The sequence below is a fragment of the Rhinolophus hipposideros genome, assembly GCF_964194185.1.
Source record: "Rhinolophus hipposideros genome assembly, chromosome: 5".
NCBI classification, from domain to species: Eukaryota; Metazoa; Chordata; class Mammalia; order Chiroptera; family Rhinolophidae; genus Rhinolophus; species Rhinolophus hipposideros.
In genome coordinates this window covers 28500866-28523400 of record NC_138051.1, presented here as the reverse complement: position 1 = coordinate 28523400, position 22535 = coordinate 28500866, and the positions used below count along the sequence as shown (strand labels likewise).

The window sequence follows — 22535 nt, the reverse complement described above, 5'->3', positions numbered from 1 at the left end:
GTAACCTGGTTGTCTTCTAGTGCTTCTTTCCCCAGTGAATGGCAACCGCATCATCCAATTGTGGCCAAATGCTCAGGTGACAGCCCTTAGCGTGCCTTCTTCCCCCCACCTCCGTCAATCCTTTACAAAATCCTGTCCACTTTACTTTCTATACAGTTCTCTGATATTCCCCTTCTCTCCATCTCTGCCATTAGTCAAGCCACTTGTTGCACAGACTGCTTTAGCTTCCTAATTCCTAACTGGTACTCTGTGTATGCTGTTTCCATCCCTTTCCCCCATCTGTTATGTATAGTGCAGGTGGAGTGATCTTTTCAAAATGCATATCTGTTCATGTCTCTCATGCCTAACAGCCTTCAACGGCTTCTCCTCACCATCAAGGTAGAGAGAGTAATATTCTCTAGACACCTCACACATGGCCCTGCATGCCTAGCCCCACGTTCTCTGCAGCTCCATCTCACTTCTCAAACTGCACTGCAGCTGCACTGGCCTTTCTTCTTTTTTCCATGCCATGGTACCCTTGCATAAGCTGGTCTTTATACGTAGACGTCTTCTCCTCCTCCTTAGTTCTCATCCTTCAGCTGTCAGCTCGAGCATGTTTGTCTCAGAGAAGCCTTCCTTAACTCCTAGAATTGCTACTCCAAGTGTGAGTTACAGACCAGCAACACCCATTTCACCTGGGAGCTTATTAGAAATGTAGCATCGCAGGCCTTTTCACCAGGTCCCCATGTGTAGTACATTAAAGTCAGAGAACCACTTCTCTAAGAGATTCAATACCTAACAGATACTTTATTCTCTAATCTCAGGTAAGGGTTGGAAAGGAGTGTCCTGTTGTTCCAGTCAGGGAATCTATTCCCTCTTCTCTCCACTGAAACACGCTTCTAATTTGTCTCCTGTTGAAAAATTTTCCAAATATGGAAACTCTTCTAAAGCATTTAGCAGCCTCCCATCATTTCCCCTCCCCCAGCCCATGTCAGCGCCCGTTCAGAATTTACTTCAGTGCTGTCATAGCCAACATTCCTTGGGGATTTGTCTGTGTCTTTGTGTCTGTCCTTAAATTGTAGTCCCTTGACTTTATGTGCACTGTTGATATGCGTTGTTGTGGGGACAAAGCCCCCAAAAACAGTTTCCAGGCTCTCGGCCTCACATAGAAAGGTGCTGGCTTGGGTAGTAAATGGCCATCAACTGTGATCAGATGGCCATCAGCTGTGGCTAGTCGGCCGTCAGCTGTAACCCGTAAGCCATTGGCCACTAATATAACGGCTGTGGCTACGCTAGCAGAAAGAATAGAGGCTAGCAAGAGCGGATCGCAGAGAGACAGATGCCGCCGGTGAGAATATAGTGGTATGACTCCCCTACTTATGGCTCCGTGGGTGTTCCTTTTTGGCTTCCCCATGTCCTGGGTTCTTATGTGGGGAGCGGAACCAGAGACCCCGCCGGACGCCCTGCACGACAAATGGCGCAGCGAGCAGGGTACGGTGTTGGCTGAAACTCTCCGAAGGGCAGTGGAACAGTTTGTGCCTATGAACATTCTGTCTCAGGAAGACCGGGAGGAGCAGCTGCTGCAGAGCTGGACCCCCTTGGAGGGGTGGAAAGATGTGGACGGTTCCCCAACCAGCAGAGGCCGGAGAAAGCGAAGGTCGTTGCGGCCCTGTGGGCTGGGAAGTGCTTGCTGAGGCAGCCCGGATGCAGGACTTGTAGTCCCAGGAGGAAACTCTTGCTGAGTCCTCCATGGGAGATAAGGGTGAGGTCTCGGTCGTCCCTCACCGGCCCTCACCGAGGACAGCCCTGGAGAATGACTATGGACTATGGGGAATTGCCTTTCATCCCTAATTTAATGGACGCTTGACTGTTTGGGAACATACCACCATGCAGTGGAACTGGCGGATGTTTGCTTTTGTGTCTTGACTGGCCGCCATCGAGAATATGTAAGCACCTTGACTGTGAGCCGCTGTTGTTCCAGCACAGTACCCCGAGAGGCCCAGAGAGAGTGGCAGTGCCCTGAGAGGCCCTGGCTGGGTCCAGGAAGTCTGGCTGAGCCCAGAGAGAATGGCAGTGCCCTGAGAGCCCTGGCTGAGCCCAGGAAGTCTGGCTGTGCCCAGAAGTACTGGGAGTGCCCTGAGAAACCCTGGCTGTGCTCAGAGAGCCTGGCTGTGTCCAGGATAATTGCATTCACCTCCAGGCTCCTCGCACAGGGACCCTCGCGGAAGACACTTGTCGCGTAGATTGTGAGGCGAGACCCTGTAGGGGTGGAGTGTGGGGACAAAGCCCCAGAAAACAGTTTCCAGGCTCTCGGCCTCACATAGAAAGGTGCTGGCTTGGGTAGTAAATGGCCGTCAACTGTGATCAGATGGCCAGCAGCTGTGGCTAGTTGGCCGTCAGCTGTAACCCGTAAGCCATTGGCCACTAATATAACTGCTGTGGCTACGCTAGAAAAAAAATGGGGGCTAGCAAGAGCGGATTGCAGAGAGGTGGATGCCGCCGGTGAGAATATAGTGATATGACTCCCCTACTTATGGCTCCGTGGGTGTTCCTTTTTGGCCTCCCCATGTCCTGCGTTCTTATGTGGGGAGCGGGACCAGAGACCCCGTCGTTCGCTCTGCATGACAGTTGTCTTGTTAGGTCCTCACAACCCTGTGAGACCATTATGATCATACTATCAGACGAAACGGATTCAGAGGGACTGACAGGATTTACCCACAGACACAAAGGTACATGTGGTTCTGGGACGTGCACTGAGACCTCTGACTCTAATTCCAGGCTGACCTCTTAAAATTCTTTCTGGAAGATGATGGGGGATGGCCTGTTATGTCTTGAACACATAGGGGTGAATTTTGGTGGCCCCAGATTCTGGAAATGAGTTTTCTTTTGAGAGTGAAATGAGGAAGAAGAAACCCATAATGGAGGCAAATGCGTAGGGGGTGCCAAGACCCTAGGATGGTGATTGAAGTTTGAGGTGCCTCCAATCCAGTCACTGTGCCAGGGCATCATCTTGGGAAATGGATTGGTGGCTTGGACTTTGCCCCTTGTGGCAAATGGCTGGAGCGATTCCCCATCTAAGCCATGGCTCATCTATTTCACCAAAGCCCTGAAGACTATGGACTTCTAACATACATTCATCTGCCCATCAGCAACTCTGAAAGATGCTGTGTCCAGGAGTCTCAGCAGGAAGCCTGGGAAGGGGAGTTTAAGGGGTCAGACCCCTTGGTTAACCTAAGGAAGCAAGCACCAAGGCCAGCCAGCAGCACTCTCCAGCTGGCCAGAGCTATCCTGCAGCACAAAGCTGAAGAGAGTTGGGGTGACCTCTTCAGCACAACACCTTTTAAGGCTCTCGTGTGGCCAGCCTCTCCACATGTCTCCTTTCTAATAACATCATTTGACAATGAGGTCTTGGAGGCCACAGGTCAGTAGTCAGTGTCTGTCTTCCTGGAATGCTGGTTCTCTCATCTTTGGGGTCTCAGCTCAGATATCACCTTCCAACTATCCTGTCTATAGTCTCCTTCCATGGCTTCTCCTCTCATCTGGTTAGTCCTTCGTATCACCCTGTTTATTTCCATTATCAGCAACTGACTTGTTTATGTCCATTCCACCCCACAATGTACATGCCTGGCACATCATGGGAGCTAAGAACCCGCAGAATGAATAGTTGTTGACGAAACAGCAAAATTTCACCCCCAATCCTAAAGGCATCCTTCCTGTCCATAGTGTGTGTCCCATAGGTTTAGCCAAGGGGCACCAGACCCAACCCCAGGCTCCTAAGAAGCAGAATCATGGAGCCAGACAGTACGGTTTATTGAGGTACATGCCCAGTGCTTGAGGCCCAGCTCTCCCACATCCTGTGGAGAGGAGCCTTCAGGCCTCTCCCAGACCTTCATATTCTGAGTGGTCATTGTCCTGCCCTCACTCTAACTAACAGTGAGGTACTGATGTTCTAGAGCCAAGAAACAGGACATCCAGGTGGCCCGGGTTTCAGCCATCTGATTCTCTGGGGGGCCGAGCTTCCAGAGGTGGGTGGCAATGTAGTGACAAGACCCTCCACCCCAGGCTGAGGAAAGAGAAGAGTCCTCCTGCTCCAGAGGACCTGGCACTTGCCCCTGACAAAACAGGGAATAATATTAAATAAAAATAATTTATACAAAATGGCTTGTACAAAAAGCTGCAGGGTAGGGGTTGGAAATGTCTCTGTGAGAGACTGAGATGACTGAAGGGGGGGATGGGGATCCCCACCTCTCCTAGTCCCTAAAAGAGAGCCTTCCAGTTGCCCCAGGTCTGGAGGGGTGTCTCTGGCAGGGAGGGAGGGGCAGATTGGAACCCTCAGGGGGCAAGGCTTGTGAGCAGGTTGGTGAATTGCAGGGCGTGCTCTGCCAGCTCTGCCACACACTGTGCCATCTCTTCGGTCGCAGGGCTGGATGGGTAGCCCAGGGCAGCTGCCTTGACAGCCAGCACAGTGGCCCGTAATGCCTGGCCCAACACTGTACCTGCAGCCCCAACCTGAGCTCGGAGAGGGGTGGAGGCTGCCAGCCGGTTCAGGGTATCCCCAACAAATACCAGGCGGTGAGCGGCCACCACCACCCGCTTGCCATGGGGCACGAAAAGGCGCGGGGGCTGGTTGGCCCTGGTGCTGGACATCAGGGCTGCCACGGCTGCTCGCAGTGCTGAGTAATGGCTCTGGCACTGCCCTGCGTAGAAGTGCAGGAGCTGTAGATCTCCGGTGGGCAGAACCAGTGGCTCCCCTGGAGACAGGGCGTCGTCCTGAGAGCAAAAGGAGTGGTCAGTGGGAATGCTCTCTTAGTGTCACTCCTGCTCTCACTTTCTTTCTCCTCCCTTCTTTGTTCCTCAGTCCTTTCTTCCTAGTTCAATCCCTTTAGCTCTTATCTTTGCCCATCAGAAAATTTAGATCCTCATAATGAGTGGCAGGAAAGTGCTCAGAGCTGGTGTCAGATACATCTGGATTCAAACAACCTCACACAAGTCTCTGAACTTCTTTCCGGATCTCTACACTGGGGAATCTAGTACTGCACTGTTCAAAATTAACAATGCAAATCACACGTGTGATTTTAACATTTCTAGTAGTCACCTCAAAAAAAGTAAAAAGAAACTGGTATATTTTAAAATCCCAAACATAAAAATGTTGTAATTTCAACATGTAATCAATATAAAAATTATTGAGATGTTTTTTTCATAGTAAGTCTAGAAATTCTGGTATGCATGTTATATTACAGCACATTTCGGTTCAGACCAGCCACGTTTCAAGTACTCAATCGCCATGTGTCTGAATAGTGGCTACCACATCGGCTGGCGCACGTCTAGTATCTGCCTCCTAAGGCTGCAGGGACGATGCGTTTCTACAGTATATAGAAAGGGCTCAGAACAGAGCATTGCACACTAAGCCCCGTACGAGTACTAACTGGCCAGGATTAGTGTTGTCGCACTGCGATGTGCTTAGCACAGAGTCTGGCTCTTGGTAAGTACCTGATAAATGGTAGCGATTGTGATTAAAACCAGAGTCAAGGAGACTACCTCACTTTCCTGAAGCCCAGAAAGATGAACTGGCCACTTCAGAGCCCCTGGATTTTTCTTGGTGGAGCCAGGTCTCTTAATACCCAGGAAATCAGTTGGAAGGAGCCCCAGAAGTAACCTGGCCCAGCTCTAACCCACAGCCCGGAAACTTTCTGCTCCTCAATACTCCGTTTTCTGATTCCTCTCCAACACATTCTTTCCCCTCTTTCTGAATTCCTGATATCCTTTTCTAAATTCCAGCTCCTTCCTGTTGAATTTTAACTCCCGTCTACTCCAACTGTTCCATTTCATTGAACTTTCACCCCATCCTACTCTAGTTCCCTTGATGGTTCAGTTCATACTCTCTTCCACGTTCCTGCTCCTCCTTCCCCGGTCCCCCTTCTCTAGTACCACCACCACAGGGTTACCTGCTGCTCCGGTGGCCCCCTCTCCAGCAGTTCAGGACCCCCTGGGAAGGCCTTATCCAAGGGCCTAGGTCCCGGAGTTTTATCCATGCCCTGCAACAAGGGGTCAGAGTCTCAGTGCAGGAGTTGGGTAGCCTTCCTGGCCCTCCCCACTCCCCCTTCCTCCCTGAGGTCTCTCCTGCCATCAGAGGTTGCAGTTCCTGGACTCCAGGTCTGGGAGAGCTCTGGTGGCAAGTCGGAGGGCTCAGGGATCCCAGCCTGGGTTTAGGGGGGATGTGGTACTGGTACAAGTGTGGCTAAGTACTGGAGTCCCAGGCCAGAGGAAGGGAAGGCAGGAGAGTCCGTGTGTGGGCCCAGGCCCCCTCACTCCCCCCCAGGTCTCCAGGGGGCATCTTGGAAGGGCTGGTGGAGGGGAGCTCACCTTCAGGTGGACGTAATCATACTCCTCAGACATCGGGATGCCCTCATACTCATTGTGCTGTCCTGCTGGATCGTCCTCCAACTCTCCGCCCTCTGAATCCCCCTCGACCTTAGAGCTCCCATAGCCAGGCAGGCGGGGTGGGGGTGGGGGCAGAGGCCTGTCCTGGATGCTGCCCTTCCGGCCTGGAGCAGGAGAGGGAGCCGGGGAAGGGCTGGGGGCCTCAGGGATAGGCAGGGCAGGCAGAGGGCGGCGGGACAGGCTCTCCGCAGAGGGCAACCGGGGCCTGTGTGAGGGTGGAGGACTTCTGGCCAGGAGCAGGGCCAGGGAGTCTGGGTCATTGGAGGCCAAGGCTCCCTGGGGTTCCGGAGAAGGGGGTGTCTCTGGCCCCAGCAGGGGCACATCGTAGATGCCTTCGTCAGTGTCCCCACCTTCCCCATCTGCTTGCAGTTCCTCAGGTGCTTCGTACAGGTTGAGCAGGGCTGATGCCCGTTTCAGGTTGGAAGGGGCAGCGTAGAGGGGCGGACCTGGTTCTCGGCCCCCCTCCCACTCCAGATCTGGCTCCAGCTCTGATGGTGGCTTCGGGGCCAGAGGCACATCATAGGGAGCTTCGTCTTCTCCAGGGGGCTGTGGGGTGACCCGGGCCAGAGAGCGGGAAAAGGAGGCAGGGGAGTCATAAGGGTCACTGGAAAGAACTCGGAGGGCAGCGGGGGGCACGTCATAGACCTGGAGAGGGAGCGGCTAGTTACTCTCAGCAATTGACTCCCTCCCTCCACAGCGGTCTATTCCCTGCCCGACATACACAGACCTCTAGCCCTCACCTCCAAGGCATCTCCAGAGGCAGCCAGTGGAGTCCCACCGCCTCTGGGAACCTTGTAGATGGGGTCAGGGGAGGGTGGGCAGGGTCCACCTGGAGCTCCTGAGGTCAGACAGGGACGAGCTGGGGGTGGCACCACATACACCTGGGGGATCAAGACGGGTGGGTGGGTCAGGCGTGGGGACCAGGAAATCAAGTCACGTGTGTGCCTTGGAGGAGTGTAGACACTGTCCAACCTCCTCCCTGTCCCTCGGGGACATAGAACCCAGAAAGGGTTGGCAGGCTTCTTAGAGCAGAGCCCTGAAGACTTGCGTGTGGTCTCAGGGCAATCCCTGCCCCGGGGTTGGGAGGGCTCCAGCTCTCACCTCCTGGTCCTCATTGCTGTGCTCTGGGGCTGGAGATGGTGAGCCAGGCTCGGCTGGGGGCACCTGGGAGAGGCTGGGCTTGGGTGCTGGGCCAGGAGGAAGGAGCTTCACTCTGTTGGCGGGCACTATGCCCTGTTGGCCGTGCAGGGAGCAGAGGCACCAGCCGTTCAGCCCACCAGCGCCCTCCCTCTGTAGTACCCGTAGAACATCCCCTCGGCGGAAGGACAGCTCCTGGGGGGACTCGGCGGTGTTGTCGTACAGTGCCCGGGCCAGCTGGGCCTGGTGGGTGAGGTGGGAGTGGGGAGAGGGGTCTTCATACACATACCAGGTCATGTTACTTCCTGCTCAAAATACTTTAGAGCTCCCATTTCCTTCAAGCTAAGAATCTGACCTCCTGACTCAGACCTTCCTGACTGGGCTCTGCCTTGTCTCCACCTTCATCCCCTGGACTTCCCTCTTCCTTTCTATTCCTTGAACTAGACAAGCTTTTTCCCACCCCAGGGCCTTTGCACTTGCTGTTAAGAGGTCTTTTCTTCACTTTTTCCCTACCCCATTCTGTGTCTGTGTCCACTCATTGTTTCCTTCATAACACTATATAATATTTGTCTATTTATTTTTATTATCGATTTCTTCCCTTATACTGTAAGCCCTGTGAGAACAGGGACTCCTCTATTCCTTAGCCTCTGCAATAAGGCCTGACCTGGAATCGGTCCTCAGTAAACATATGCTGAATGAATTTCCTCCAAAGCCTTGAGTACACAAGGAAGTCCTGCTAAGGTCTCCCACCGAATGTCCTTTACCTCCCATTTCCCATCAACATCCCCTACAAACAAAAGGTTAGATGAAGCAGCCGCAGGGACCCCTCATTCTGAGAGGGACTGGGATTGGCTCAGCCCAGACAGTGCCTAGGCATAAAAAAGAGGAAAACGGAAACCGAAGCAATTGTTTTGTTCTCAGTCTGAGCAAATAAGGTTCTCAGAAGAGGCTGAGGTTACCATGGAGAAATGGAAAAAGTATACACTCGTGTGTGTGTGTGTGTGTGTGTGTATGTGTGTGTGTATGTGTGTGCGTGTGTGTAAGGGGCTGGTGGACCAACCAAGAGCAAGGGTTTATCAGCCTGTTTCCAGTCCTGTCTGGTGGGACATCTAAACTTTTTCTTTGAAGATCCACACACTCAGGTAATAAGTCACCGATACTAAGGCAAACTATGTATCCAGACACTTTGAAAGTTTTTGCTCTAATCATCTCATCTCATTTAATCCTCACAGCAACCTTAGGAGGGAGGAGCCATCATTATCCCCATCTGGAAAGGAAACTGGAACAGAGAGGCTAGTACATTGCCCAATGACATACAACTGGTGCAGCTGAGAGCATATATGAACCCCTGGCTGCTTGATTCTAGAGCCTGCACTCTCAATCACTCCTCTACTACCTCTCCATAATCACAAACATACGGATCTACCTTTTCCTTCTTATGTTAGGAGCACTGGTTAAGTCAAGAAGGTCCATGACTCAAACATGACTCAAACGCATATAAAGTCTTCATTATACCCAATTTCCCTTTGCTAGTCACCCTTCATAGGGCTCTGGTTCCACAATGTCCTTTGGTAGAATCAAGCTTAAACCACTCACGATATCAAAATATATTCTGCTTAAGTTATGTTTGCTAAATGACTGCACCTGCAGGCAGGATCCCAGGCAAAGGTGGCTCACATCGTGGTGGTGGAGAAAAGTATTTAAGCATGACTGAGCAGGTAATCCATCGGGGCTAATTCAGTAAAAAATCTCAAGCTAAAGATCTCTGGAAGGTTGTATTTGGCCCCCAGGCCATCAGGAGAAGGAGGCCCTGCTCAGCCAGCATGAGTGCATGTTTCTCTTGGCTGGTGTTTCCCTCAGGTGGAGAGGTTGTCAGCCTTTCATCGCTGGGTGATTTCAACAGCAAACTGACTTCTCCTCTTGCCTGATTCCAAACTTATCAAACCATTTTCTCATTATGTTGGTTTCTAAAGGATGCTGTCCCATAGAAAGAAAACATGCTAACCCAGTGATACAAATTCCTGGTTAGCGTGGCACTTTTCTTTCTAATTATAAATTTTAAATTGATGTTTTGGATTTAGACAAGGGTTAAGAGCACAGTTCTGAGGCAGACAGAACTGGGTTTGAGCCTTGGGTCTATCCCTTTCTACCTGGGTGGATATGGGCAGGTTGTCAAACCTTTCTGAGCCTCAGTTTCCTCCTTTGTAGAATTCTATATCCATATCCAAATATCTATTTTTGGATAAAATAGTACTATCCTCACGGGAATATTGTGAAGGTTGGATGACATAATGTGTCAAACAACCAGGACAAACTAGGACAAAGCTTAGGGCCAGTAAATGTTCAATAAATAATAGCTGTTATCAGGATCCTGTAAGTTTGATGGTCATAAATACTAGCCTTCCCCCCCACCCCCCACCCCACCTCTGGGTAAAAAGAAAAATCTTCCTCCTGGGACTACATAGTTGACCAGCTGCCTCCCTCCCTTCTCCTGGCTCTAAAAACTATGATGGTTTTTCTCACCATCATACAGATGGAGGAACTAAAAGAAATTTGGTTTGAACAGTGAAACTTGAACTTATCCTAGAAGGATATGGGAGGACGTGAAGCACCACACTTCTCTTTCCAGCCTCACAATCTTCCTGCCCAGAGTACCCATTCAGAGGAGATCAGAAGGCAGGTGGAAGCCTGGCTTTCCCTGGGAATCCTAGGGCCTAGGGAAGGTGGAAAAGGGGACAGAGTTGCTTGGATTGGGACGACACGCAGTGCAAGACAGTAAGCAGAGGCGGGGCTGAGGAGAGCTCCTCCCAGTGCTAGGTTTGAATTCTGTCCAATGGAGCCAAACCTCTGGGCCTTGCAATTGTGGGGAACCCAGGCCAGAGCTGCTGATAACCTGATTGATGATGGGTGTAGCCACCTCTACCCTCTCCTCAGGGACCTGGCTGACTAGTGAGGGAGGGGCTGACTTAATGGGGGGTGGCAGCGGGCCACGCACACTCCGGGAGGCCTCCTCCCACTGTCCCATCATGCCAGCTGTCTCCTCCCTTTGTCCCCAGTACCCAGAAAGTGGCCAGAGGCTGGCTGACATCACCTCCCTTCCTCCCTCTATTTTCTCTTTCTCCCTGTCTGATCTCCCGCTTTTGCTTCGTTTCCCCCCTTTCCTCCATCCCTCCTCTAGAGAAGGGCCTCCATGGGCCCTCCAGCCTCTCCTATTTTCCTGGAGCCACCTCCATTCTTCCAGCCCCCCCCCCCCCAACCTTTTACTTGCCTCCCAATCACAAGCCCCTGCCAGCCACCAGTGGCCATCTGTTCCGCCCATAAAAGAGCAGATAAAACTCGGGCTAGACTTGCCCCCTTCCTTCTATCCCTGGGCAGCCTCTAGAAAGAAAAAGGGGAGAATAGGGAGAGGAGGGGAAAAAGGGGAACCTAGACCCACAAGGAGCTAGAGATGAGCAGTGAGGAGAAAGGGAAACAGAAGTGAGAGGAAAGGGACACAGCCTCCTGGAGAAGAAAGGGACCAAGGAGAGAGACAAAGAGAAGGCAGAAATAAAAGTGACAGGAGTGCAGGGCAGCTGTGAAGGTCTCTGCCCCACAGCCTCCTTCCCCTGGTGGACTCACCGACGTGGCTACGGCCATGGGCTTGGCCTTCGGTGCGGCCTGCTCCAGGCCAGGCTCGGTTTCGCTGACTTCAGCAGCGGCTGCCCCGCACCATGGAGGCGGCCCACGGCTGCGGCGCCTGAGTCGTGGCCTCCGAGGACGTTGGAGGAGGAGAAAGAAAACCCACAAAACTCCCCAAATGGGAGGCAGCTTGGTCGGGCAGGAGGAGGAGCAGGGCGGGCCGGGGCGTCGCTGCGGGACCTCATCCAAGGGCGCGAGCTCTGCACTGTCCCCACAGCCTCCCGGGGGCCGCCGGCTTGGCCAGGCCCCCGGAGATGCCTGCCCTAGGCCGCCGAGGCACCCCAGGTCCGCAGGGACCTCAAGTTCCCTACTAGGGCCGGGGCAGGCGGGGAGGCGGAAGCGAAGGCTGCGCTCGACGACTCGACAGGCCGCTCAAGACAGCCCTGAGGGCTGGGAGAAGCCGCCTGGGCGGTTAGGCTGGACAAGCGAGTTTGGGGACCAACCCCACCCCACGCGGGGCCGAAGAGCGGGGATCCCAGGGCTGCGTTCGGGGCGATCGGGTGCTGCAGCGGCCCCGCTGCCGGGGAGGGAGAGCGCTAGAACTGAGCCATCGGTCCCCCTTCAAACTCGCCCATCTTGGCGAAAAACGGCCAGGCTTACACCAAAGGCCTGCGAGAGCGTGACCGTGGGGCTGCGTTGCCCGAGTGGCTGCTTTCCGCCCAGACACTCGCAACTTCAGGATGAGGCGGTTCGCGCTCACTCACACTCGCTCTCAGCCCCTCCGCGGTCGGGGGCGCCGCGATAACACGCGGCGAGACTCGAAGGGGCGGGATGGCCTTCCACAGCCGCAGCGGGGCCCCCCCGCCCCCCCGCTCCGCGGCCGCAGCGCGCGGGGCCACCCGCTCCAGCTCCCACCCTTGGTGCCCAGCACCCGGCGCAAGCGCGCCGCCCCGCCCACGCGCACCCCGGGCAGGGCCCCTCTGCGCTCCCAGAGCTCGAGGCAGTACCCGGGTATCTCTGGGGACGCAGAGAAAGGCCACAAAGCAGAAGGAGCAAAGAGAAGGAGAAGGAAGGGCAGGGACCTCGGGACTCGCCTGGTGGTGGGGTGGACACTAAGAGGGCTGGGAAGGCTCCGGGGGTCGCGCGTGGCCTTCAGGCTCACCCCGCTCGCGGCTCCCTTCCCCGCCCCTTCCCAGGCTCCCGGACCCCTTTCAGGGCAGTTCCTTTCTCCTCCCCTCAGGCCCTCTCCGCTCCGGCTCGGGGCTCGGTCCTGGGGATTAAGAGAAAGGAGGGAGGGGAAAAGGGAGGGAAAGGGAAGGGGCGGAGGAGAAAGGAGGACGCTCCCTCCAAAGGCCGGTGTTGAGTTTCAGCTCAGGACCCTCGGGCCATACTGCACGCCCCCTCCCGGCCCCTCTCCCTGGCTCCCTCTTCCCGACGTCGCGGTGGCCCTCCGGGTGGTCTGGTGGGCTCCCGCCTCCGAGCTCGCCATCCCCCGCCACGCCCCCGCTCTCCCCCGCCGGCCCCGGGTCTCTCTCTGCCTCCCTTTCATTAGCCCTACATCTGTCTTTCCCGTGGGAGGGAGGGCGCTCCTTCCGCCTTGCTTGGGTCCTCAGCGGAGTCTCTCTTCTCTCTTGGTGTTGCCTCTGCAGGGGTGGCAAGACTAGCCGCGGCTCCTGCGGGGAAGCGGGGCTGGACTGGAGTCGGGGGTCTGTCTGGGGCTGGACGTGGATTCTGGCCCTGGCGAGAGAACGTGAAGCCTGAGCGTCAGGTCCCAGAGCTGCAGGAGGGCGAGGTGTGCCGCCTCTTACACTCTTCTGCCAGTCTGGGCCCGTCCCTGGCCCTTGCCCTGGCACACTCCTGCTGCCACGAAGGGCAGGACTGAGGAGTGCAGGCACAAAAGGGCCAGCTTTCAGAAAAGCTGCGATCTGGCCTCCCAGGAGTTTCAGCTGAGAGGACCGGCCTTTGGGGTTTCCACCCCTCTCCTGCCATACAACTAACTACTCCTTAGTGTGTGCCCTGTCTCCCTCCAGTTACCCCCCTCTCCTGGTTCTTCCTTTTGGGGCACACATCAAGGCCTGACAGAGGCTGGAGGGACAGAGGCCTTCCTTCTTCCGTTTTTGAGGTTCCTGGTATTTAAAAAGTGAGGTGCCAAAAAGGATTGAAAAGCTATAGTCTATTTTCAATATTTACATTTAACAAATTAACACTTTAAACTGTCATTGTAAGAAACGTCCAAACCTGTAGAGAATTCTTATGAGTTTGTTTGAGCCAAACTGAGGACAATGTTGGGAAACAAGATCTCCAATGCTCCAGAGAATGACAGATTTGCAGTTTCTTCTATATATTTGGAACTAAGGAGAGAAGTTAAGGCAGATTACAGGAAGGTAGAAGAGAGCAAAGTATAGGATAATTAACAAGATTATATGCTCCCTTGAGGGTGCTTACGCCTTCCAGGGGTCTGGGAAAGATGATTACTTCTGGTGTTTCAAAGGTATGTTAACCTAGGTGCACAAGAACAATGGACAGGGCTTGCTTAAGGCAAAGATAAACCTTTTACTAAAGAAGTTATCTGCCTGGGGTGTGACTACCCACCGTGATCTGCCCAGTTAGGAATTTATGATCAGATCACCATGTGAGACTATTTTCGTTCACTGAACTTGTACATAACCCCTTTTGTCCACACACAAAAATAGACTCTATGTATAACTTCATTTGAGAATAAGATCAAAAGTCTAATTTAAGGCCCTTTGTGGACTTGAGGCCTAGGACAGATACATGCTCCCCCCTCCACATTCCACAGACCCACGCATGCAAGCATCTCCCAGGAGGTGAGGAGGTGAGAATACCTGCTTTGGCTCCTTCCCATCCCTATTGCCTGGGCACCTATGAAGAACCCTCTGCAGAGGGGAGCAGTGGAACCTACAGGTGGATAAGGGAGAGATTCTGGGGTAAACGTGGGGATGGACAATATTGGTGCTGGGTCTTGGCTCAGAGATGGAGTGCAGACCTGGGAGTGGGACTGGGACTCCTGAACAGGATGGTAGGGGAACTTTTAAATTTTCAGATGCATCTGAAGGAAGAGCTCCCCGATCCCCGCTCCACCCTGGTCCTACTTCCAACAGACCCCAGGCCTGGGGGGGACCTGGCGGTCTAGAACACAGACACTCAGGAGAGTGACAATATGATCTCAGTCCAAGGGACTCCCAAGGCAAACGGGCCCATGAAGGAGGTGATTAGGAAACCCAGTTCCCAAAGATGAACGCTCTGATTGGCACAGGGGAAATAGATGAAGGCCAGAAAAGGCTAAGCAGGAAGGAAGCTCTAGGACCAGGCAAAAAGGTTGTTTGGGAAGTGGGTCATGGGGCTCAGTGCCTGGGGAAATGTAGGTGAGGGCAGCAGAGTGCAAACTTGCCTGAAAGGAAGACTGTTTCTGGAGTGCCTGGGCACTGAATGGAGACAGACTCAGGAGTGAATCCTGGTTTATTAAGCTGTGTGACCTTGGTCAGGTTATATAACATCTCTGAAGTTCCTCATCTGTTAACAGTGACATTGGTGAAGAGTGAATATGTGCAAAGTGCCCAGCACAGCGATCTCCCTCTACTTTTCCTCTTCACCTTGGCTCCCCCGACAATTTGTGCTTTTATGAAAACTGAAAGGGTTTTTGTTTGTTTGTTTGTTTTTGCTGAGGGCAGGAGGAGCCTTTTCCTTGTTATTATGCCTCATCCCTGCCCTCTTCTTTGTGGATGTTTAAGGTGATTCTAACTTGTTCAGGGAGAGCTGTGGGCTCCAGGTAAGGTTGGAGGAAGCCCAGGTTAGGTGAGCAGCTAAGACCCTGGATGAGGGGTGGGTGATGCCTCAGGCAGCCAGGCCCTCAGCTTTGTGGCTTGCCTTTGCTATATTCAGGAGTATAAAAGGAAGGAATCTCCATCGGGCTTTCTGGATCCCAGTCTTCTCTCACCTTCCTAGCAGGGCAAACCAGCTGGTCTCTTCCTCATCCCCTCCCCATCACTTTCTTGACCTATTCTTGTTTCTCCTGCTACTCAAAACTTCTCAGGTGCTCACAGATTCTTCCAGTTCTCCCTTTGGAACCCCTCAGCATCCAGATTGCCTGGGTTCTAATCCTGGTTCCAACACTAACTAGTGACCTTGGCAAGCTACACGAATGACATCTTGGAGCCTCTGGGTTACTGTCGGTACAGTGAGATAATAATGGAACTGATAGTATCAGCTTGTTGTGAGGATTAAAAGAATCCTGAGGACAGTCCTGGCCCATGGTGTGTAAATGTCGGATAAAAGCAACTCTTATTTGATGCCAGCTCTGGGGGTAGCATAATATCAAGGACAAGGTACTCATCGTTGGGAAACACATCAAGTAGATATTGTCTGAATCCAGTCAATGCCTCCCCACAGACCTTGAAATAAAATCCATATGCTTCACCACAGCCTGTGGGATGGAACCCTATGTGATCTGGTCTCTGCCCACCTCTTCCACCTCATCACATCCCACTCTTTCCCTCATCCTTTGTTTTCCATCTGTTCCATCTGTCTTCTGTTCTTCAAATATGCCCAGCTCTTTCCCACCTGTAGGATTTTGCATGTCTGTCTTCCACTGCCTGGACCACTCATCCTCCAGATCCTTCCCATCATTATGTCAAATTCTGAATGCTCAGAAAGGCCTTCCCTGACTTTCCAAGTTAAAGCAGCTCCCTTCCCCCCATAACTCCCTATCTCATAACTCTGTTTCATTTTCTTCATAGCACTTATTATTATTATCAGAAATTATCTCGTTTCCTTGTTTATCATCTGTCTCCTAAGACAGAAGCTTCGTGAGGGAGGGACCTTATCTGGTTTGTCCTCTGCATTCCTAGCATTTAGAAGAGTGCCTGGCGTATAACAGGTGCTCAAAAACTATTTGGCAAATGGATGAATGAACAGGGACGGCCATGACTATAGGACAAAGCTGAGTAAGCCATGGGACCTCTGTGGGGAGCCGCCAGCACTGGGCTGAGGAGGGAGTTATGGAGTTTCTAGTCCTGTGCTCTCTGATTCCCCAGTGTTGTCTCCCAAGCTAGACTGGGCTGTCTGTGAAGACATGCTCCGGAGCCTAAGCATTTTAGTAACTAAAGGTGACACTGAAAATTATTAGCAACCATATCATTCTCAGCTAGCCATCAGGACATGGGAGCTGTGCTTTGGAGGCCCCTCTCTGAGTAGGCCTTTAGTTGCGGGATCTCAGGGGGGTTGTGATAGGGGTGCCCCAGGGCTTACGATATCATCTACTTACCAGCAAGGGCAGAGGGGTTTCAACGTTTTAACCACCAGTGGCCCCACCTCACATCAGGCGAGTGCAGATGAGCTTCAGTGACCTCCGCTGAATCTTGTGGTGTCAGCACTATTTCAGGAGCTGAGGTCTAGAGCAGCTAAGCTGGTTGGCGCTTTTGTGGCCATCCTGGTTAACCTCCCTCTGCTCCCCACCCCCAACACGTGCACACTTCTACAAAGAAGGAGAAAGAACCAGAGAGGGCCCAAGGTCACGAGCTGATCAAAGGCAGGGTCAGGACTTCAAGGGAGCAGGTGAGGATTTGAGTGTCTTTCTAAGGAAGGGCAGGACCGCCATCGTCTAGACTTCTGCAAACCCCAAGAGCATTTCTTGGCCAAGGGTGAGGATGTATGCCGTCACCTCTTCCCTTCCCTTTCCTGTCAGATGTGATCTCTCTTCCCAGGGGCATAGGGGTGGGACTCCCAGCAGGTCCCCTCTGGCTGCCAGGTCAGGCCTTGGCAGGTGAGGACACATTGGGAGGCACCCTTGATGTTAGGTGCGGGGCAAACTTTCCTTTGGTCCCACCTCCAGCATTCTCCCCATTGCCACCCCCATCTCCCCACACCTCCAAGGATTCCCTGGAAGCTGATGTGACTCAGGGATTCCAAAGCTAGTCACCCAGGAGGAGAACCCTCTGGAAAATATTTCTCATGACAGGCAGTCACCCTAAGGAGTCCCACCGAGATGCTAGTGAGACAAGGGCACAGGCTGAGCAAGCCAGAGCGGAGCGGGGGCATGTGGCTCAGAGCACAGGTTCCCTCAGGCCTGAGTAGCACTGGGGGGCACTGTGCTTGGAGGGGCCCTCCCGCTGCCTGTCAGGGCTTTCCTCAGAGGAGGTCCTGGTACAGGCAAGGATCACTCCAGAGGCCTTTCCTGAAAGTCACTGTGGGTCCTTTGCAGCGCCAGCAAGTGAAACAGGTAGCTAGGATCACTTCAGATCTTTCCAGCACGCCCTCCTGGACGGGGCTGGGGTAGGGGCGAGATCAGGAGGTCTGTCTGGGCCAAGGTCAGGCTCAGGCTCTGATTAGTTTGGTCTAGACCCATAGGAATCTAGCTCTTCTGGAAGAGCACCGTCCCTTAAAGGCTTTCCTAAGGTTGGCGTTTGCTCAGGAACACCAAGAACCACACTGGGGGCCACATGCCAGACAAAAGGCTGGGGAATAAGAAGTGGGAGCCGTGGGTCCCAGCCAACAGGAATGAATGCCTGAGTGGGCAGGAATGCCCTGTGGCCTCAGGCACGTTCAGGTGGGACCTGTCCCCGCCCAAGCCCTGGTGAGCAGGAAAACACTTACTGTGAGACCCCTACCCTTTGCCAACCAGGCCTCAGTCAGCACCTCCATGCAAGGTGCTTAGATTTGGAGTTGGTCAGGGCTGGAGTGGAAAACCAGCGCTGTCCCTTCCTACTTATGTGACCTTGGGGAGATTACTAAATTTCTTCGGGTCTCAGTTTCCTCATCTTAATATGAGCTAATAGGGATAATAGCTTCCACTTGTGGTTTTATGGAAAGGTTAGGATGAGCTGATGCACAGGAGCTGAGGCCAGTGGAATGTGGAAGTGAGAGTGTCTGAACGCACAGGGCCAGAGAGTGGGGCAGCGGGAACAGGGTGGTGGACGCCTGCCTCAGTGCTCTCCCTAAGTGCCCCTGCTCTCCCGGCCATCACTTGTTTCCCCTAAGCCCTGCCCCACCCCCAGATCCAGGGTCCTCACCAGAGCACCTTCTCTCAGTCTTCTAGAATGTCCCCCGACCTCGTCATGCCTCTGCTTTGGACTGCTTTGCCTTAAAGCGTTTGAGGGATTCCTCCTTACTGTGCACGTAAAGTTATTCCTGGTTCCCTTTGTTTAGTTCCGGAGTCCTTGGTTACCAGAGGAGTATTTTCTAAGGGAAAGCACATGCAAATCAGGAAACCTTATTCTAGAGACAATGTTAGTGTATGGTGTGTGTTAGGGGTGGAGGTGGGGGGTCGTGGTGTGGGTGTCAGTGAGAATGAAGAGAAAGTCCTGGAGGGAAGTAGGCTCTGGCCTGCTCCCAGAATGGTGCCTCTCAGGCGGGGTGGCCCCTGACTGACCTGTGTCTTCGGGGTCAGGCCCAGCTTGAGCCACCATGGAACACACATACCGCCCCCTCACACCCAGCTGACAGTGGCCCATGCATTTGGGGACACTGAGGCTGGGTGGGTTCACATCACGGCCTGAGAGCTTCAGCTACCCCTGCCATGACCTTGTCCCCATTGTCCTGTGAGTGGGTGTGGGGGGCAGGCTGGTCCCTGGAACTGGGAACTCCTGTTGGGTCTTAGGTGAGGCTCTTACCAGGCCCTGGCTTTACCTTCTCATTTATGCAATGGGAACAGTCACCCACAGCTCCTTCCATCAGACCTTGCACATTCAGCCAACAAATTAATGGGGTAGGGGCCTTCCTGGCAGTTCTGTGGAATTAGGGAGAGCCCAGAGGAAGTTAGGGAAAGGGCAGGGCTAGGAGTCTGAGTGGCCACTGGAGGGGGCCAGGGGACGTCAGGGAGTGTGTAATGGACAATGGGGAGGAGTCATAGATGATGGGGGTCATAGAAATTGGGGTCATTAAAGAAGAGGAAGGCGTCAGAGAACAATAAGAGATAGAACAGGAGCTAGAGCGGATATATTCACTAAGATGGGGGTGATCAGGAGTATTTCCAAGAAGAAAGGGAATGGTGGAGATAAGACCTGTTGGGTGGGAGCAGAAGAGATAATGGAAATGAGGCCTCCTGAAGAGAGGCCAGATGACGTTCCCTAACGTTGGGTACCAAGCCAACCAGGGAGCTTCCCATAATGCCAGTTCTCAGAGGCTCAGAGTAGAAGAATCCTACTGCTTTGATCCCATGCCTAGAGACATGCAAAGAACAAAGTTTACCCAATAGGCTTCCAGGCTTACAAACATGTTTATCACAACTTCCATGAGTACAGCATTTTAAGCAGCTTTTGGAAACACTGTCAGGTTTTCTTTTGTTTTGTTTTGTTTTTTAATCTCAGGTCACTCCCTTCAAAAGGTAGTGGAAATAAATTTGAATAAACAAAACAGGTTTGCTGAAAATAAAACCAGGACTCCTAAACTGCTCCAGCCAGCCTGCTTCCACAGGGCCCTGCCTGTCAGCCTGTACAGCACCTCGGCTGGCGAGCAGCATCTGGCATCCGGCATGTACCAGGTGAGTGGACAGAGGCTTGGCTGGGCCATCGCTGAGCAGGACAGGGGCAGAGATGTGGCTGGAGGTGAAGGGAGGCTGGGCTCCCAGGTTTGGGGCTAAGGGTTAGGTGGAGCTAGAAACCAGATCTCAGGGAATGGCTGGGGGAGAGGCACCCAGACTGGATAGGAGCACTTCTCTCACTGGCCTTTTCCTACAGGTGGTTGCCTTCTTAGCAATAGTCATGGGAACCCACACCGTCAGTTTGCGGCTTCAGAAGGACTGCACCCACTGGCCCAGCTGCTGCCCCAACAAAATTCAGGACCCCACTGAGGAGTGGCTGAAGTGGAACACTGTGTTCATGCCTCCCCCATCTCCCCCAGAGACCGCTAGCCTCACCCATCACCCAGAATCCTGCAGCGCCAGCGAAGACGGACCCCTCAACAGCAGATCCATCTCCCCCTGGAGATACGAGTGAGTCTGCTGTCCCCTCCCGAATGCTTGCATGTGTGCCAGGCAGGGTGTGTGTAATGGGTCAAGGGAGTTCTCCCCAGTTCCAGCCTATGATCTCAGAGAGGTCATAAAGGTTTGGGTGTTAGACAAGGCCTAGTTTGGGTCCTAGTTCTGACTCTTATTGGGTGACCCTGGGCCAAGGGTTCAAAGCTCAGGTTATTTTTTATCTGTAAAATGAGATAATATTGCATAGGGTAACGTGCAGATCATATGAAATAACTTATGCAAAATCTATTCTTAGTACATAAAATGTCTCTCCTTTTCTCCTCCTCTCCCTCCTCTTTCATTCCTACGATGGCTGTGCTTTTCTAACTAGAATATCCGGGAATCATTGTATGATACGGGCACGAAGCATCCCAATACCAAATGTTCTGCCCTGGGTTATAAATATTCCAGGATAATGAAATCCTCAACTCAGGAAGCAGCTGGGTGGTGGCTGGAGCCCCAAGCTACCTACTTTGGATCATGAACAATCTTAGTCTCTCACTCAGTGTGCCACACAAATACTATAATTCTCGATTTATGCCATGATGTGAAAAATATTAAGAAGCACTGAAATAGGGACAATGAAGCAAAATATTAAAAATTAGGACTTTAGGGTCCCAAACATACTTCTCCTTCTGTCTGTCCTCATGGAGTGTCTGTTCCTCCTCTCTGTAAGTCTAGTTCTGGCTTAGCCTTGGCTTTGGGGATGGAAGGAGAAGTTCAGTGAGTAGGGAGAGGGTCAGCTCTGACTGAGACTAGATCCAGGGTGGAGACTTCAGGTCACCATGTCTTGAAGTGGTCTCAGGAGCTGGTCAGGTCCTGGGCTAAATGTGAAGGGTGAGAACCTCTTTGGGGAGGCTGGGTGCCAGATGGCTGAATCAGCGGGGGTCCAGGCCCTCATTGGGAGGCTGTGAAGTCCCGATAACCATTCGACTGGTCTTCCGTAAAATGGGTTCTTTGTAACAGTCATCCCACAAGCTACTACTCAGAAACAAGTGATAAGATTAAGTACGTGTGGGAAAAGCTGCTCCAGCCGTGACCCCTTTAATGTGCTCAGCACATTAAAGTCTGCAAGAAATCCACAGAAAAGAAACCATTAAAATCATTTGGCCACCGACCCCTCTCGTGCAGGGTACTTATTAGGGAATCCACTTTGCGATATGCTGTGCCAGCTGAGCCCCAGCTGGCAAGGGCTTGTCTGCGTGGAGAATGGTCTTACAACCTAGCAGTTGTCTCCTGCTAGATTTCTGGAGTCCCAGACCTTTGGAACACCTACTTTTCAAGTCCTTTTTTGGCCATGAGATCCTTTCAGAATAACTAAATACGTCTCACTGCGTAATCTTAGATGTGCTTATAATACCTGCACAGACGGTGTCTGGAGGACGTGTAGGCAGTGGGTGACAGTGGTGCCCTCTGGGGAGTGGGACTGGTGGGGAGACAGAACGTTAGTCTTCATTTTACACTTTTTTATGTAAGAGCAGTTTTTACATTTATAATAATAATTAAGAAAAACCCTAAAAATGTAATAACAATTATAAAGAGAAACCTTATACCAGAGACCAGTGTATATCAGATGGAAATGGAGCTGGTCTGGCGGAGACTGAGGCAGGAGCTTGCTCACCTTCCCCTGCCTCCCTAAGGGTTTCAGGACCAGTTGGAAAGCCACCTTTCCATCCCGACCCTCACAGTTGACTTGTTCAAAGTCACCCGGCAAGTGGGTGCCAGAGCTAGGGCAAGAAGCCAGGACTCCTGACCACACCATTTCCTTCCTCTGGCATTTCCACCCACCCTGGGCACTCCCTGCTTCTGGCCCGGCCCGTCTGCCCAGCCAGCCTCCCCCTCCAGGGCCTGACTAACATGTGCCACCCCCACAGGTTGGACAGGGACTTGAACCGGCTCCCCCAGGACCTGTACCACGCCCGCTGCCTGTGTCCACACTGCGTCAGCCTACACACAGGCTCCCACATGGACCCCCGGGGCAATTCAGAGCTGCTCTACCACAACCAGACCGTCTTCTACCGGCGACCGTGCCCGGGAGAACAGGGCACCCAAGGTGGCTACTGCCTAGAACGCAGGCTCTACCGCGTCTCCTTGGCGTGTGTGTGCGTGCGGCCCCGTGTGATGGCCTAGTCATGCTGCCCATGGCTGGTCCCCTGTCAGAACACTGGAGCTGGGTGTACAACTAACTACCTGCCGCAGGGAACCAGGACGCCGAGTGCTCAGCCCCTCCAAAGCAGCACCCGGAGCAGCAGGACTGTGGGACAGGATGGGGCCTTTGTGGGGATCTGCACTTTGCACTTTTTGGAGTGGACGGAAAATGCGGGGTAAAGTGAACGGAGCAGCAGCTGCTGTGGCCGATGGACGCTGGTGTGCTGGCACTTCCTCTCAG

General features: G+C 53.0%; 2 protein-coding genes across 2 annotated transcripts; one reads left to right on the top strand and one right to left on the bottom strand.

Moving 5' to 3' along the window:
- Nucleotides 1–3772: 3772 nt before the first annotated feature.
- Nucleotides 3773–12035, bottom strand: EFS (embryonal Fyn-associated substrate). The gene is given in 9 exon segments (XM_081048929.1): nt 3773–4749; nt 5925–6014; nt 6343–7065; nt 7161–7301; nt 7522–7800; nt 11176–11237; nt 11240–11285; nt 11288–11374; nt 11376–12035. Coding segments are annotated over 9 exon segments (1911 nt in total). The 5' UTR covers nt 11421–12035; the 3' UTR covers nt 3773–4311.
- A 7770-nt stretch (nt 12036–19805) lies between these two features.
- Nucleotides 19806–22276, top strand: IL25 (interleukin 25; the record flags this gene model as incomplete). Its single annotated transcript, XM_081048939.1, has 2 exons — nt 19806–20122; nt 22021–22276. 2 exons carry the CDS (start codon nt 19806–19808, stop codon nt 22274–22276), a joined length of 573 nt encoding a protein of 190 aa, XP_080905065.1.
- Nucleotides 22277–22535: the final 259 nt, after the last annotated feature.